The sequence below is a fragment of the Triturus cristatus genome, chromosome 5_2 (genome assembly GCF_964204655.1).
Source record: "Triturus cristatus chromosome 5_2, aTriCri1.1, whole genome shotgun sequence".
Classification (NCBI taxonomy): Eukaryota; Metazoa; Chordata; class Amphibia; order Caudata; family Salamandridae; genus Triturus; species Triturus cristatus.
In genome coordinates this window covers 799,495,149-799,509,214 of record NC_140588.1, presented here as the reverse complement: position 1 = coordinate 799,509,214, position 14,066 = coordinate 799,495,149, and the positions used below count along the sequence as shown (strand labels likewise).

Below are 14,066 nucleotides of genomic sequence, written 5' to 3'. Positions count from 1 at the left end.
TAAGTTTCTGACCCTAGCCACCTCTCTCCTTTTTGGGGACTTGGTCAATACAATTTTTTTTTTAGATCTCGATTGCTGTTGTGGGCATTCTCAAAGTGACGCGCTACTGGGTAAGTACTATCTTTTTTAGCAATCGCACGCATGAGCTCTAAAATGCACTTTTTGGCGGGGTGAATGGTACTACCCACATAGCATTTCTGGCATGGGCATTCTAGACAGTAGACTGTGAACTCTGAATTACAGTTTAGGAGCCGATTGATACTTTTGGTTGTTTTGGACCCCTTCCCCTGTATGTTGTAATTAGTCACCTTCCGGCTAAATTTTCAGGCTTTAAATTTCAAGAAGGGAAAGAAGCCTGTTACAGCTTCTTTTTTTGGAGGAGTAGCCCTAGACATAGGGTCTTTTTGTAACATATATGTGACTAGACTGTGATCAGACTGTGAGCCTTTGACCCCATCCACATGCGTTACATAAGGGAATACACTTGACACACTGGGGATCAGTTGAATTGTTTGATTTTTTGTACCCTCTCTCTCACCCACCTCTCGCCCCTGTCCTTCATGATAGGACTTTTAGAATATACACATGATTTTGGCCATGCAGGGCTGTATAAAACTGGGATGATACATATATTATCAGTTCACCCTCGGTGGAGATGAGGGGTAAAATCATGACCCAAATACTTAACCACATTTTATTTTGTAATACATTGATGTTTTTATTCCCTTTATAGATAGGTGGAATCTCTACACCTTTAATTACTCCTTTATGGTCATATAATTAGTGCTTTCTATACCCCTCCTCATGTTTCTAGAGAGACACAAATGTGATTTGCCCATTCAGGGCTACATAGAAACTCAATCAAATGAGGGAAATTTTTGTATAATAACAATTGTATTATCTGATTTATGGGAGCGAGAAAAATATTTTCATTCCAGAAAAAGTAGATTCTAGTGGCATACCGTAAAACTCCCCCGCAAATCTCAGAAATGTTGCCCAAAAAATAGAGGACTCAAAAGCAGTACAATATAGATTTATCTACCTTAACGTGTGGCAGAAACATGTTTTAAGATGGTCGCCAAAAAGACAAATCATTGTAACAACATTTTTGAGCCATTTTCTATGTTTATGTAAGAAATGTTTTTACGGATATTCACATTTTAACTTTAAAATGGTGTTTGTGAGATTGATCAAACTGACATCGAGAAAGCCGTAGTGGCGAAACGCGTCTGTCAGTGCTGGGGAGGTTGTGCACAGTAAAATAACACTTTAAAGAATTGCCGCGAGTGTTCTCCTTTTTGTCGGCTGACACAATATCTGTTTGCTGATATATATATATATATATATATAGATATATATATATATATATATATATATAGAGAGAGAGAGAGAGAGATAGATATATATATAGATATAGATATGTAGATATATTATAAATATATATATATATATATATATATATATATATACACACTTTAGAAAACCAAAGGTAACAGGGATGTTAGGAAATAGAATTTTTTAAAACTTAGAAATTAAGTGAAAAAAAACAAAAGTCACAGGGATGTTACAGTTAGGTCTGATTTCAACCGTATAAAACACTAGAAATCCAGCAGTTATAGTTACCTGAGCCAACTATAACTTTTATAGTTTTATAGTTTATGATTGTTAAGCATATACACTAACCTACTACAAAAGCTAAATTAGTATACTAGGTGCACTAATACTGAGTGATACTACTTCTAACATATGTTATGTGAGTGGCTGTGTGACTGTATGTATCCTAGTGTGTCTGGGTGTGTGAGTGTCTGTAGGGGTGCATAACTGGGTGTGTGAGTAGCTGTGTGGATGAGTGAGTGGGTGTCTGAATGGCTGTATGAGTGAGTGGCTGGGTGTGTCAGTGACTGCATGGGTGAGTGAGTGGCTGTTTCGTCAAGTGAGTTGGTGTGTTAGTGGTTATATTGGAGGGTATGTGTCTGTAAATAGCTGTATGGGTGAGCTAGCAGATGTGAGAGTGCTTGTATGAATGTGTGGATGGATATGTAAGTGGTCGTGTGGGTGTGTGTGTAAGTGCTTGTATGGGTGAGTGAGTGGCTGTGTTCAGAGGCTGTATAGGTGAGTGGGTGTGTGAGTGACTGTGTAGGTAAATAAGTGGGTGTGTGAGTCGCTGTATGGGTGTGTGTGTGGCTGTGTGTTTGGCTGTACAGGTAAGTGACTGGTTGTGAGTGGCTGTATGGGTGAATGAAGGTTGTGTGAGTAACTGTATGAGTTAGTGGCTCTATGGAAGAGTGAGTGGGTGTGTGAGTGGGTGTGTGTGTGAGTACTGGGATAGGTCTGCGAATGGGTATGTGAGTAGGTGTGTGGGTGGTGGTTCTGTGGATGATGTAATCAGTGATGTCATTTGAGATGCCAACAATGATGTCACTGACCATGCCATGAGTGATGTGATATGTGCTTATTTTGCCAGCTCAAAGAGTCCAGCTCATGACCAAATCCTTTCGCATTTGCCGAACTGAACCTTCATTTGGTTCTGCCTTTAGAAACTTTACTTACTAGGATCTGTTAATTTACTTTCCTCCAACTCCTTTTGAATTCTTTGTTTAGTGTTTAAGGAATTTCCCTGAATGAGTTGATTTGCGTTTGACTATCTTCAAATCATTTTCCTTTGAAATTGCTTTAGATTATATCAAACTGCACCTTATGAGGTGATTATAGATTTATGACTAATTTTAATGATTTGAGTTTGTTACTTTGCTAATCTAATAAACCTTCATGATTTGCAAATCTACCCCTCTCGGTCTTTACCATGGAGCCTAACATGCCTCACTGCTGTTCATGTATTGTTGTTGAATGGATGTTAAGCCTCAATTTGAGAAAAAGGTCCATCTACTCAAGTGCCGCTTGAACATTGAAATTCACCAACGATGTGCACATTTCCAATTTTCATCTTTTTCTCTATTCAATGCTGACAGGTATTATGATGCCTGCATGGTTCTCTGTGTCTCTACCGACATTTAATTTGGTAAGTGTACATTATGCGGAATATGTTATGCATTAAATGGGCCTCAAATGAGACAAGATATAAAACCATTATTATATGCTTCAATAGGGCTCCTGTCTCTTTGTCTTTCTAATACAATTTTCTCTTATATCTTGGTGACCAATAACATTAATATTGAACCTAGCAGCAAGATGTTTTAGGAACTTTTGGAAAAGCATTACAGAATCTAGTTGCTTGTGAGTACTCACCAAACTTCTAGCAATATTGTGTTTCACCCTGCGCACCTTTCAGGGTTGGCCTTTCACTCTTTTGCTCTGCCAATAGCACGTGGTTCTACCTGAACTTCGGAGGATGAAAACACCGATTTAAATCCTAATTCAAAGGTCTGGACATTCCTAAAGAGTGGATTTTATCAGAAATACTAAAAAGAAACAGATCTAAAACGAAAGACAACAGTGCAGTGATGAAAGAAGGAAACTCTGAATAATTCTCCACTACCTTCTCATGCTGCTGAAGTGACCTCCTAAGTAGATGTCAAATTCAGTGGCCAACAGAAGAGACAGCTGCTCCATTTATAAGTCTCACGTACGGGCAGTCTGGACATTCCTGCATCTGTGATGGCTAATGTCCTTTTACACTGTAGTGTGATGGCTCAATGATTTACTCTGTCACTGTTGACATCTGTGTGCGAGCTGCAAGCTGCATCTCTGATTCCGTATCGTCCCAACTCATCACTGCAACACCATTATATTGCGTAATCAAAACATTAAGGGCCATATCTTGAACAATTCTCACTGGTGCAGAATGGAGCTGCGTGCCTGTTTCGAATGAAATCTTCCTGTTACAACGCATAATACACTTGCATTTCATGCATGAGTCATGCATAAGTACTGGAGATTGGAGCTTGGAAAAAAAGTCTAAGAAGCACAACTCAGGAATCGATTATGAGGCCTTGTTACAAATGGGGGGATGGCAGTACTTCCCCTGTGGCCCCCACAGTACCTTCTTCCCAGCAAGTGGAGCCTGCTGTTGCTGGGGAGAGACTCTGACATGGCCCTCAGAAGCCCTCTCCTTGGCAGCACAGCTTGCGAGCCCTGTTCACATCGTCTCTCGCGATAACGAGGCTTCGCTGGGGGGATTTCTGACGCCCGGGTGGCGAGGTTGGTAGGCAGGGAGAAGGTGACATTGGACGGTACCTCTCCCTAAGGGGTTGTATAGTGTGGTCCCCTTGCTAGGGGCCACACTGGAGAATCTCCTTCAGAGCTGCTGTGATGTGGCTCTGGTCATCCCTGAGACCAGGTGTGGCCAGCACTCCAGGGCTTCCCACTGCACTGAGATGCGAAAACCCACGCAGGTCACTTAAAAGAAGAAGTGCCCGACACGTGCTGGTTCTTGGAGGTTCAAGGGGTGCTAAATACGCACTGACCCTTAGAAACTGGGGACACTAGGCAGCGCTCAACATAAGGGAGACCATGAGTCGTCAATCATAGCGCCTCATGAGAGCACCTTGCTGCCGGACTCACAGAGACAGAGTCTCACGGCAGGGGTGCTCAGGACACAATCTTTTATGGCCCTAAGATTATAGTAACAGTGGCCCTGAGATTATAGTAACAGGGGGCAAGCCAACAAGCCCTTGGAGAACACTTGAGGCACAAATCGAGCAGCAGGCAAGCAGCCCAGCACATAAAGTTACTTTGCAGAGTGCCATTCCTCCAGCAGCCCTGCAAGCAGCAGGCCAGCACAGCAAAGCAGTCCTCTGGCAATGTGGAGTCTGTAGAGCCAGCAGCGTCTGATTACAAGTCCCACGCAGTGCCTATAAACACTTCTCAATTTAGCTAGAATTCGCTTATATATGGAACATTCAATCTGGATAAATTGCATTCTTTACATACTGGTTATTTGCATTCAGTACTTTATAATATCTCGATTTAGGGAGCATGAACGCCTCAACCTTTTCCCCATAATTAAGCTTTTGATTAATATTTGAAAAGCTTGACTAGTGTAATTAACTAATAATCTGAAAATAAACCTTTATGGTTGTAAACCATCCTCTCTGTGGTTATTATAGATTTGTGTTGATTTATTGAAAATGAAATTGGCTTCTGAATGCTAGCTCTCCCTGAACACTTTAAGTTGACTACCGTTGGGGGAGTCTTTTCAATGGCTACACCAAGAGACTGATCATGTTCAGAGACCCCCCGCTCCATTACTTGTCAAGCTATTGCTTTCATAGGTAAGTACTGGACTTGAAAAACAGATGACAGGAATGCAGGCTTCCAATTCACTCATAAAAAAGCAATAGGTTTCACATAAATATTCAGCCGGACTACAAACCCATGGCTGGTACCAGATTGTCATACTCAGACTATAGCCTGTCATTTTGTTGTTTACAAAAATATTGCTACATTTGACTTAATAATAGAAAACCTACATCCAATAGGACATATAAGTGATACTTATGTCAGACAACATTTCTTTATCTACGATATTCTGACATACAACCATCTGGCCTTATTTACACTGTGGAGAAAATAATTTTGGGTATTGTTTCATATACCATTTGTGAGGTTCCTTGTAGAATTGTCATCTGAGAAGGAGCCTGATCCATTGGACATTGAGGAGGATGAGCGAGACTTCAGCGACTCTGGTGCAGATATCTGCGGCCAAGCTAGGGCTTTGTGCATAGATCCAATGTGGGCCGGTCCACTCCAGCCTGAAATGAAAAGAAAGGCTTGGTTACAATTACAAGCTTCATTTATTATAGTACAAAATATGGGTTATAGTGGTAGATGTGATTTGCCCACTAAGGCTCTGATTACAAGTTGCACGGTACTGATGGGGTGAGAACTCCGCACATGTAATTATCATTAGCGTGTGGTAAAACTCTGCAAGTACTGTGCATTTATGAGTTAAACCCCTCAGAATAGGAAATAAATGCATGAACAGAGAATTAGAGTGTGGTATTGCACACAGTATGTTCTATAATGAGGAGTTTTATTCACTTACCACCTGCTATGAGATGGAGGTAAACATGTGGGGGCTTCTCTGTGGAGGAGTAGACAAAGGTGGTTATGGAGAGATGGGGATGTAGTGTCCTCCTCAGCCCGGTTACACGTAAATGATCATGCCACAAACGTAACTCAGTATTACACGTCTTTATTCTTCAGAGTGTAAACGTTAACTGTCCCTACTATGTCATGAATTTTGTTAACCACACCCAATCATTTACGTCACTATTCTACGGAGTCCGTCAGGACTCGCATCTACAGGGGAGGGAAGAGAAAGTTTAGTTCTGGCAACAAGGAGTATTGCATGCTCCCCCCTTGTTATAGAAAAAAGTTGGGTGGGGCTGAGAACCGAGGTCTGGCTGCTGTTGCTGCCCAAGCCTTATATGATTTTATTGAAATATTTTGCTAGTAAAATCGGTCCAGTGTTCCTGAAATTGGGAAAACCCTATTGTGGAACACCGGGCCAGTTGTGATTGGGCAGAGTTGAATTCCACAAGGTAATTCCTCTCTATCCGACTTGTAATCAGGGCCACTGAGTGCTATATGAACTCACTAACTTGCTCACTCACTTACTCAAAGAGCAGTAAATGAAGATAAAGAAACAGACAGAGAGGAGTGAAAGAAACCAAAGTGTGCAGAGTCAAAAATTGACAAATTGAGAACCTAGAATAATATACTTTACAACACTAAAATGAACACGACTGCATAATAGGAATTAAACATATGATGTTTCGATAGATTATTTAAATGTAATACATGAAGCTGTTTATCAACCTGGCGCCATAAATTCTCCCTTAAGAGAGGCATTGTTGAATCAACGGATAAATCAACTTCTAAACTCGGCTTCATTGGAAAGAAATACATGCGCAATACTGATGATATTAGCATAAGAACATTACTATGCTTCGATTGCTGGAAAAAAATTGCTCAAACCTTATTGGTGTCCCCATGCCTCAGGGCAACAGGATACCAGTTAGTGAACAAGACAAGTGCTGTTTATTAATATAGCGGATTGTACATGTGTTTAAGTGATCAATATATACTGCAGCTCAGCAAGGTTCTGGCTTCGAATTTCAGAAAAACAATTAGCGATGACGTCTGCTCAGCAAGATTTTATAATTTGACACTTCTTAAAATCATATGAAGAGTCAAGTATATAGTCTGCTCTGCAATGCCCTGGTGCATTGACATTCAGACATCCCTACTTTGAGTGCAACAACCATAGCGAAATGGCGCCTCCAAGCGGCAATCATGCAGCACAGAGGGAGCCCCAAGTCCAGACACACAAAATGAAAAAGTTCCTGTATCCAAAGCCATGACTGCCAAAATGCAGCATTAATCAAAGAAACCAAAGGTGAAGTGGCCAAGTTTAAAAAATAATCCTTGCCTAAAGGTAGGCATGACAAAGTGCTTCTCAAGTAGGCATCACGTTTTGAAAACTGTATTGCCTCTTAAACAAAGTGGTGGAAAAAGGGACGAAATGCATACTTCGCTCAAAACTTCACAATTATTGGGAATGGCAAACATAAATAACTAAGATTCAGTAGGCATAGGCAGAAAGGCGAGCAGGATTAGTTCTATTGTTTGAGGTGTGGTGGACATAAACACCCTGCCCCCTTACCATAGACTTTCTCAAGCTGACAAACAGCAATACCCTACTCGGATGAGAGTACCCCTACAGCTGGCCTAGTATAGCCTCCAGTTCTTAATTACAGGGCCATATTCCCAAAGGAATGACAGAATTCTGAGCTATCATCTTGTTTTTAGCAAGCATTGGCAAAGCCAATAGATCAGAATTTAATGTGCTAACAAGCACAGCATTTGGACATCAATAGGCAGCCGCAGCGGCGGCTCCTTGCTATGGCGGAGGAGCGTCGCCCCCCCGCCAGGAGTTTAAAATATGTAAATATAAAAAGATCATAAAAAAGGTTTAAACCCCACTTTTTATCTTTTATTTTACGTGTGTCGGGCTTGGGGCGAGGCCAGGGTTATACTAGACGGGAGGGGGAGTGGTGGGCTCTACCTGCACTGCACATGTGGTTTTTGGCGGGTGGTCTCAGGCCGGCTTAAAACCACATGTGCAGTGACCCCTCTGCAACCCCAGCTGCATTTTTGGGGCTGAAGAGAGCCTCCACAGACTCCAAGTCTGTGCTGGAGCGCACTTTATCGGCGCTCAGGCCAATACTGAAGCAGCTCTCATCTCTCATTCTTGTGTATGGTTATTCCTTAGAGCATGGCCCAAGATCTTGTGTCCTTAGACAGCTCACACTTTTGGGAACTATTTATTTCTCTTGTTTAATGCACTATACAGAGTGCATCTTTTGTAGTTAGCTCTGTCCAGTATTTCTCGCCTATCTGTCTGCACTCTCCTTCCCTCACGTTCTCATGTTTGATTTTTTCCTTCCACCCATTTTCCATGCTGCCCCTCACTCTCATTGCTGTGTTTGCTTCCCGCCCACCATAACAGAAATAGCTGAGTGATCAAGCATTTTTTACCTTTTCCTCACCCGCCCCTCATGGTGTCTTGCTTGTTTTACTTTATTCATGTAGTGAACACAATTGTGTACAGCACCCACGTACGGATTTACCAGAACATGTTTTTTTTGCTTTCGATTGATAATTGTGTGTATCACACAAATGGGCGAATTGATTTCCTACTCAAACAAACGATGGGATGATTAAAACTATAATGCCTCTGAAACGGCACTGATATTGGTGCCTGTGATGTGCACTGAAGTGTGTTTCTTTTACTTGTATAAACATAGGCATGTGTTTAATGCTTGCATGTATAATTCACTTTTTGTGCCAAAGCCTTTTTAGGTTTCGCCTGCACAGTGCTTGCACTGTGCTTCTGAAATCTATTGTATTTGATATAAATCTTAAAAGAGGCTTACATCCCGCCCTCGCTTTTCATTGGTTTGCATGCTTTCCACTTAATTTTCCTCTGTTTCTATTGGCTGTAGCATGCTTTTTCCTGCTGTTCCTCTGTGTGTTTCTCTTATCAGTCTCCCATCTGCCAAGTACTGTGTTCATCCTCTTTGGTGGTACTTCTTTAAGCATCTCAGCCTGCTGTAACTACAAAAGCTACAACCTTGCTTTAAAGTTACAGCACTGCCCGAGTGCCATGGGCTCAGCACGTGGAGACCTCGTGATCCCAGTTCTTCATGCAGGGAAGCCAAGGTCTGATCGCAACAGCACTCACCAGTCTCCCACCCCTCGGGGCAACCACATTCACCAACCCCCCCACCCAGGGCCAAAGCAGGCCCCCACTGTAGTTTTTATTTTATTTTCCCGATTGTTGCTTGTTTAAATTGAAGGTATTTCAGCCTACCAGTACTGTGCGGAGCGGCTGACTTTAAAAACTAGTTCTTCACTCCTGCTGCCCACGCTTTATGCCAAACTGTGAGGTTACGTTCTGGCATCATTCTAAAACAGATCCCGTTCATACATTATAGATCTTGATTGCACTATAAATGTGCTGATATACCCCCATAATCGTATTGTTTAAAACCCACTTTTTATCTTTTATTTTACTTGTTTCGGGCTTGGGGCGAGGCCAGGGTTATACTAGACGGGAGAGGGAGTGGTGGGCTCTACCTACACTGCACATGTGGTTTTTGGCGGGTGGTCTCAGGCCGGCTTAAAACCACATGTGCAGTGACCCCTCTGCAACTCCAGCTGCATTTTTGGGGCTGGAGAGAGCCTGCACAGACTCCAAGTCTGTGCTGGAGCGCACATTATCGGCGCTCAGGCCAATACTGAAGCAGCTCTCATCTCTCATTCTTGTGTATGGTTATTCCTTAGAGCATGGCCAAAGATCGTGTGTCTGCACTCTCCTTCCATCACGTTCTCATGTTTGATTTTTTCCTTGCACCCATTTTCCATGCTGCCCCTCACTCTCATTGCTGTGTTTGCTTCCCGCCCACCATAACAGAAATAGCTGAGTGATCAAGCATTTTTTACCTTTTCCTCACCCGCCCCTCATGGTGTCTTGCTTGTTTTACTTTATTCATGTAGTGAACACAATTGTGTACAGCACCGACGTACGGAGTTACCAGAACATGTTTTTTTCGCTTTTGATTGATAATTGTGTGTATCACACAAATGGGCAAATTGATTTCCTACTCAGGCAAACGATGGGATGATTAAAACTATAATGCCTCTGAAACGGCACCGATATTGATGCCTGTGATGTGCACTGAAGGGTGTTTCTTTTACTTGTATAAACATAGGCATGTGTTTAATGCTTGCATGTATAATTCACTTTTTGTGCCAAAGCCTTTTTAGGTTTCGCCTGCACAGTGCTTGCACTGTGCTTCTGAAATCTATTGTATTTGATATAAATCTTAAAAGAGGCTTACATCCCACCCTCGCTTTTCAGTGGTTCGCATGCTTTCCACTTACTTTTCCTCTGTTTCTATTGGCTGTAGCATGCTTTTTCCTGCTTTTCCTCTGTGTGTTTCTCTTATCAGTCTCCCACCTGCCAAGTACTGTGTTCATCCAATTTGGTGGAACTTCTTTTAAGCCTCTCAGCCTGCTGTAACTACAAAAGCTACACCCTTGCTTTAAAGTTACAGCACTGTCTGAGTGCCATGGGCTCAGCACGTGGAGACCTCGTGATTCCAGTTCTTCATGCAGGGAAGCCAAGGTCTGATCTCAACAGCACTCACCAGTCTCCCACCCCTCGGGGCAACCACATTCACCAGCCCCCCCCACCCGGGGCCAAAGCAGGCACCCACTATAGTTTTTATTTTGTTTTCCCGATTGTTGCTTGTTTAAATTGAAGATATTTCAGCCTACCGGTACTGTTCGGAGCGGCTGACTTTAAAAACTAGTTCTTCACTCCTGCTGCCCACGCATCATTCTAAAACAGATCCCGTACATACACTATAGATCTTGATTGCACTATAAATGTGCTGATAAACCCCCATAATCGTATTGTATTGCACCAACTTCAGTGGAAAAAACTTGATATTCTTGTGATTCGTATTCAGACTATTGTTGCTCGAGACTGGTAAAAAATGGCTGTTCCTCAGGGTCACTCTGTGTTTCTAAATGTGCAATGCACTCTAGTGCCGTATTTGATCAATGCAAGGTATTTCTATTATATTTTCACGCCGGCGCCGCATCCACTGATTTATTTATCTGTATCCCTTCTCTGCTCCTATAGTTATATGTTTTTCTAAGTGAACCATTACTCTGATCAAAAGCACAATTGCTCACTTATTGTCCGTTATGATTTATAGTGCCCTGCATCACGTTTGGTTGTCTGCAGCGCTTGTTTCAAATGCACCCTCTACGATGGCACATGTCTGCAGGCCGTCTGCTCTTGCACACTGTACTTATTTTTAAACAACCCTTCCTCCCCCACCCCCTCGTATTACTTTCCTTGCTCGCTCCACTCTCCCCTCCCGCTGTACACAACAACCTCATCTCATTGCCCCACCAACTCACCTTATCTCCTAGAAGCCAGTAGAGAATGCTACGGTGGGCATTTAAAGATATTGCATCTGTACTTATACATATGCAAAGAAAGGATCATGTGTGGACGCATATACATTTTGAAATGTGGACACTAAGGTACACAGTACCATAAATTGAGTAATTGTATCCTCCAGCAATTACAGCACTTATAAGTGACACTTGCGACATGACACACTATATAAACAATTTATTCTCCTCATAGCTGCAACAATTTCAAGCATACATATCAGGTACACATTTTTAATCATAGTACCACCCCATTTACTTAATCTCCCCACTTTATAATTAAACCAGTAACAACACAATATATTTCCTTTCTTAAAAATCAAGTCATAACACTTCAACAGACTTTAAATTACTTATATTGCACAACTATTCACCAAACTACAACAAAGAACAAATTATTATTAATCACATAGGCAAATAATAATGCATTTACCAATGCTTGTGACAATCACAGGCACAACATCACTGGGTGATATGGAATGCAACAGAAAAACAAACAATAGAAAGAGAAAGACTGGGCCTGAGGCCGGTTGACATTTCACCTCCAGCTGAAGGGTGATCGAGTGTTAGCTCGCCAGAACCCAACCCGCAGCTTTGGGATTAACAATAATTATGGAATTGCATGCTTTTGCCAGGTTTCTCTATTTATAAAACTGTCCAGCTTATTTTTTGTGAAGTGCACTGAAAATAGGATTCATCCTCTAAACGAATTAGGACAGAGAAAAAAAAATCTATACAATATTAATCATAAAATAAAAATTCATCATTCTTTTCATAAATTATTTTTTCATTTGTTTGCATCCAATGTAGGTAGATTATTTCCAGAAAAATACTGTGCTAGATGGGATTTTTTCTCGTGCAAGCCTGTCTTTGACAGACGAACAAATACATTTACCTGCAATCTATGCATCAATAGAATTTGACAAGAGCGAGTTTCACAAACCAATTTATTGAAACATCATTCCAATCCTAAACGTGCATTGTCGGTTCTCCACTCGCTGCTGGCATATAGTGGGATCTGCAGGTTAAGTGTACAGAGAAGTCCACCTTTTATCTATCAGAAGTCGATAAAATGAGAAACTTTTAACTACTTTCAACAAAAGTCCTGTTCAACTATTAATGAAAGCGCTTGGAAATAGTAATACTTCAGAAGCAGGCGCTATACAAATTAAGTAATTCTTATAATTAGATAAATTATTGGTTATATTTGTGCCCTTTTTTTGGCTCAGAGTCTTAGCCGGAAGGAGAATGGCATACAGAGATAATGCCTTTCGATTTCTCTTGGTTGGCTGGCAGAATTTTTGACGGAGGCTTGACATGTGACCAGTGGCGGCTCCTCCGCAATGGCGGAAGAGTGTCGCCTCACTGCCTGGCTCAGAGCCTCTTAGTTGTGGCAGCCGCAACTGCATGTGACTACTTTGTCCACACTCTGTGCCAGCGGCTTGTAAAGCTTTATCTCAATTTCTTCACAAGCCAGTCTATTCCTTATATTTTTCAGGCACCTTTTGAACTTGGTTGCCTCCTAATATGCTGCCAATCATAACTGGCCAAAATCCTTTGCGGCGCAAAAAAAGAGGCTACTTTCTTATCATACTGAATGGCAGTTTGTGCCGGAGAAGGAGCCTGGTGTGTCCTGCTGATTCACTTAAAGACATTGACAAAGCCAATTGCTCTCGCATTGCCGAGACCTATTGACTTTGCCAAAGCTTGTTTCTTGAGTCAGAGCTTGGTCCAGCGGCAGTATATCCACTGGGGATGAGTGTGTAATAAATAAATAAATACTTGTATTTGCATATGCTAGCTCATTGAAGCCAGATCTATTGACTGTGGCAAAAAATGAAAGAGGAAGAACAATGGTTAAGAGACGTATAGCGTAAACAACAGGAAGCTTTACACTGGAACAAATCTACAGCAAACAGACATAAACAGAAAGCCAATTGGAAAGATTGGGAGGGAAAGGAACTTCAGAGAAGGCAAAGGAGGAAAACATGAATACACGTTGTTATCTAACAAATTAAACAAGCATTGGCATAGCCAATAGGTCTCGCCTTTGGGACCTTATAAGTGTTTAGCCATGCAACAGTTGATGTTGTTGCACCAAGGATATTGTACTGCATAACTAAATACTTATAAGGTTCCAAAGGCGAGACCTATTGGCTATGCCAATGCTTGTTTAGTATGCATGCAGAGAGGCAACCTGCTCTGCACTGGTTAAAGCATTATAAAGATGTATATAAATACATCTTCACCATGGTCAAAAATTACCTTGCCACATTGGCTTGGTAAGTAAATCTTGCTACTTTAAATACTTGGGAATTGATTCATTAACACTGGTTTATGAGGCAATAAGACTAACTTGTGTAGTACTCTGGGTGTCTCATGAATTGCTGTCTTACTCCTAGAATTCAGAAATGCTACAAAAGTAAGTCACAGCAAAACCTTTTTCAATTTCACCCCCCTCCTACACCCATCATCATCATTCACCCTCCAGCCAACATTTTAATTGAAAGGAATTGGAAAAGTTCTTATACAGTACACATGCGCCTAATGTGAAAAGAGAATTTATGATT

The 14,066-nt window shown here is 41.6% G+C and overlaps 1 protein-coding gene across 1 annotated transcript in view; it reads right to left on the bottom strand.

Moving 5' to 3' along the window:
• ADGRG4 (adhesion G protein-coupled receptor G4) overlaps window positions 1–14,066 on the bottom strand; it is a 1,724,535-nt gene that overhangs the window by 69,300 nt on the left and 1,641,169 nt on the right. The window contains exon 28 of the mRNA XM_085607949.1: window positions 5,556–5,711. Within this exon, the coding sequence (XP_085464075.1) occupies window positions 5,556–5,711 (156 nt within the window). The remainder of the gene's footprint in view (window positions 1–5,555; window positions 5,712–14,066) is intronic.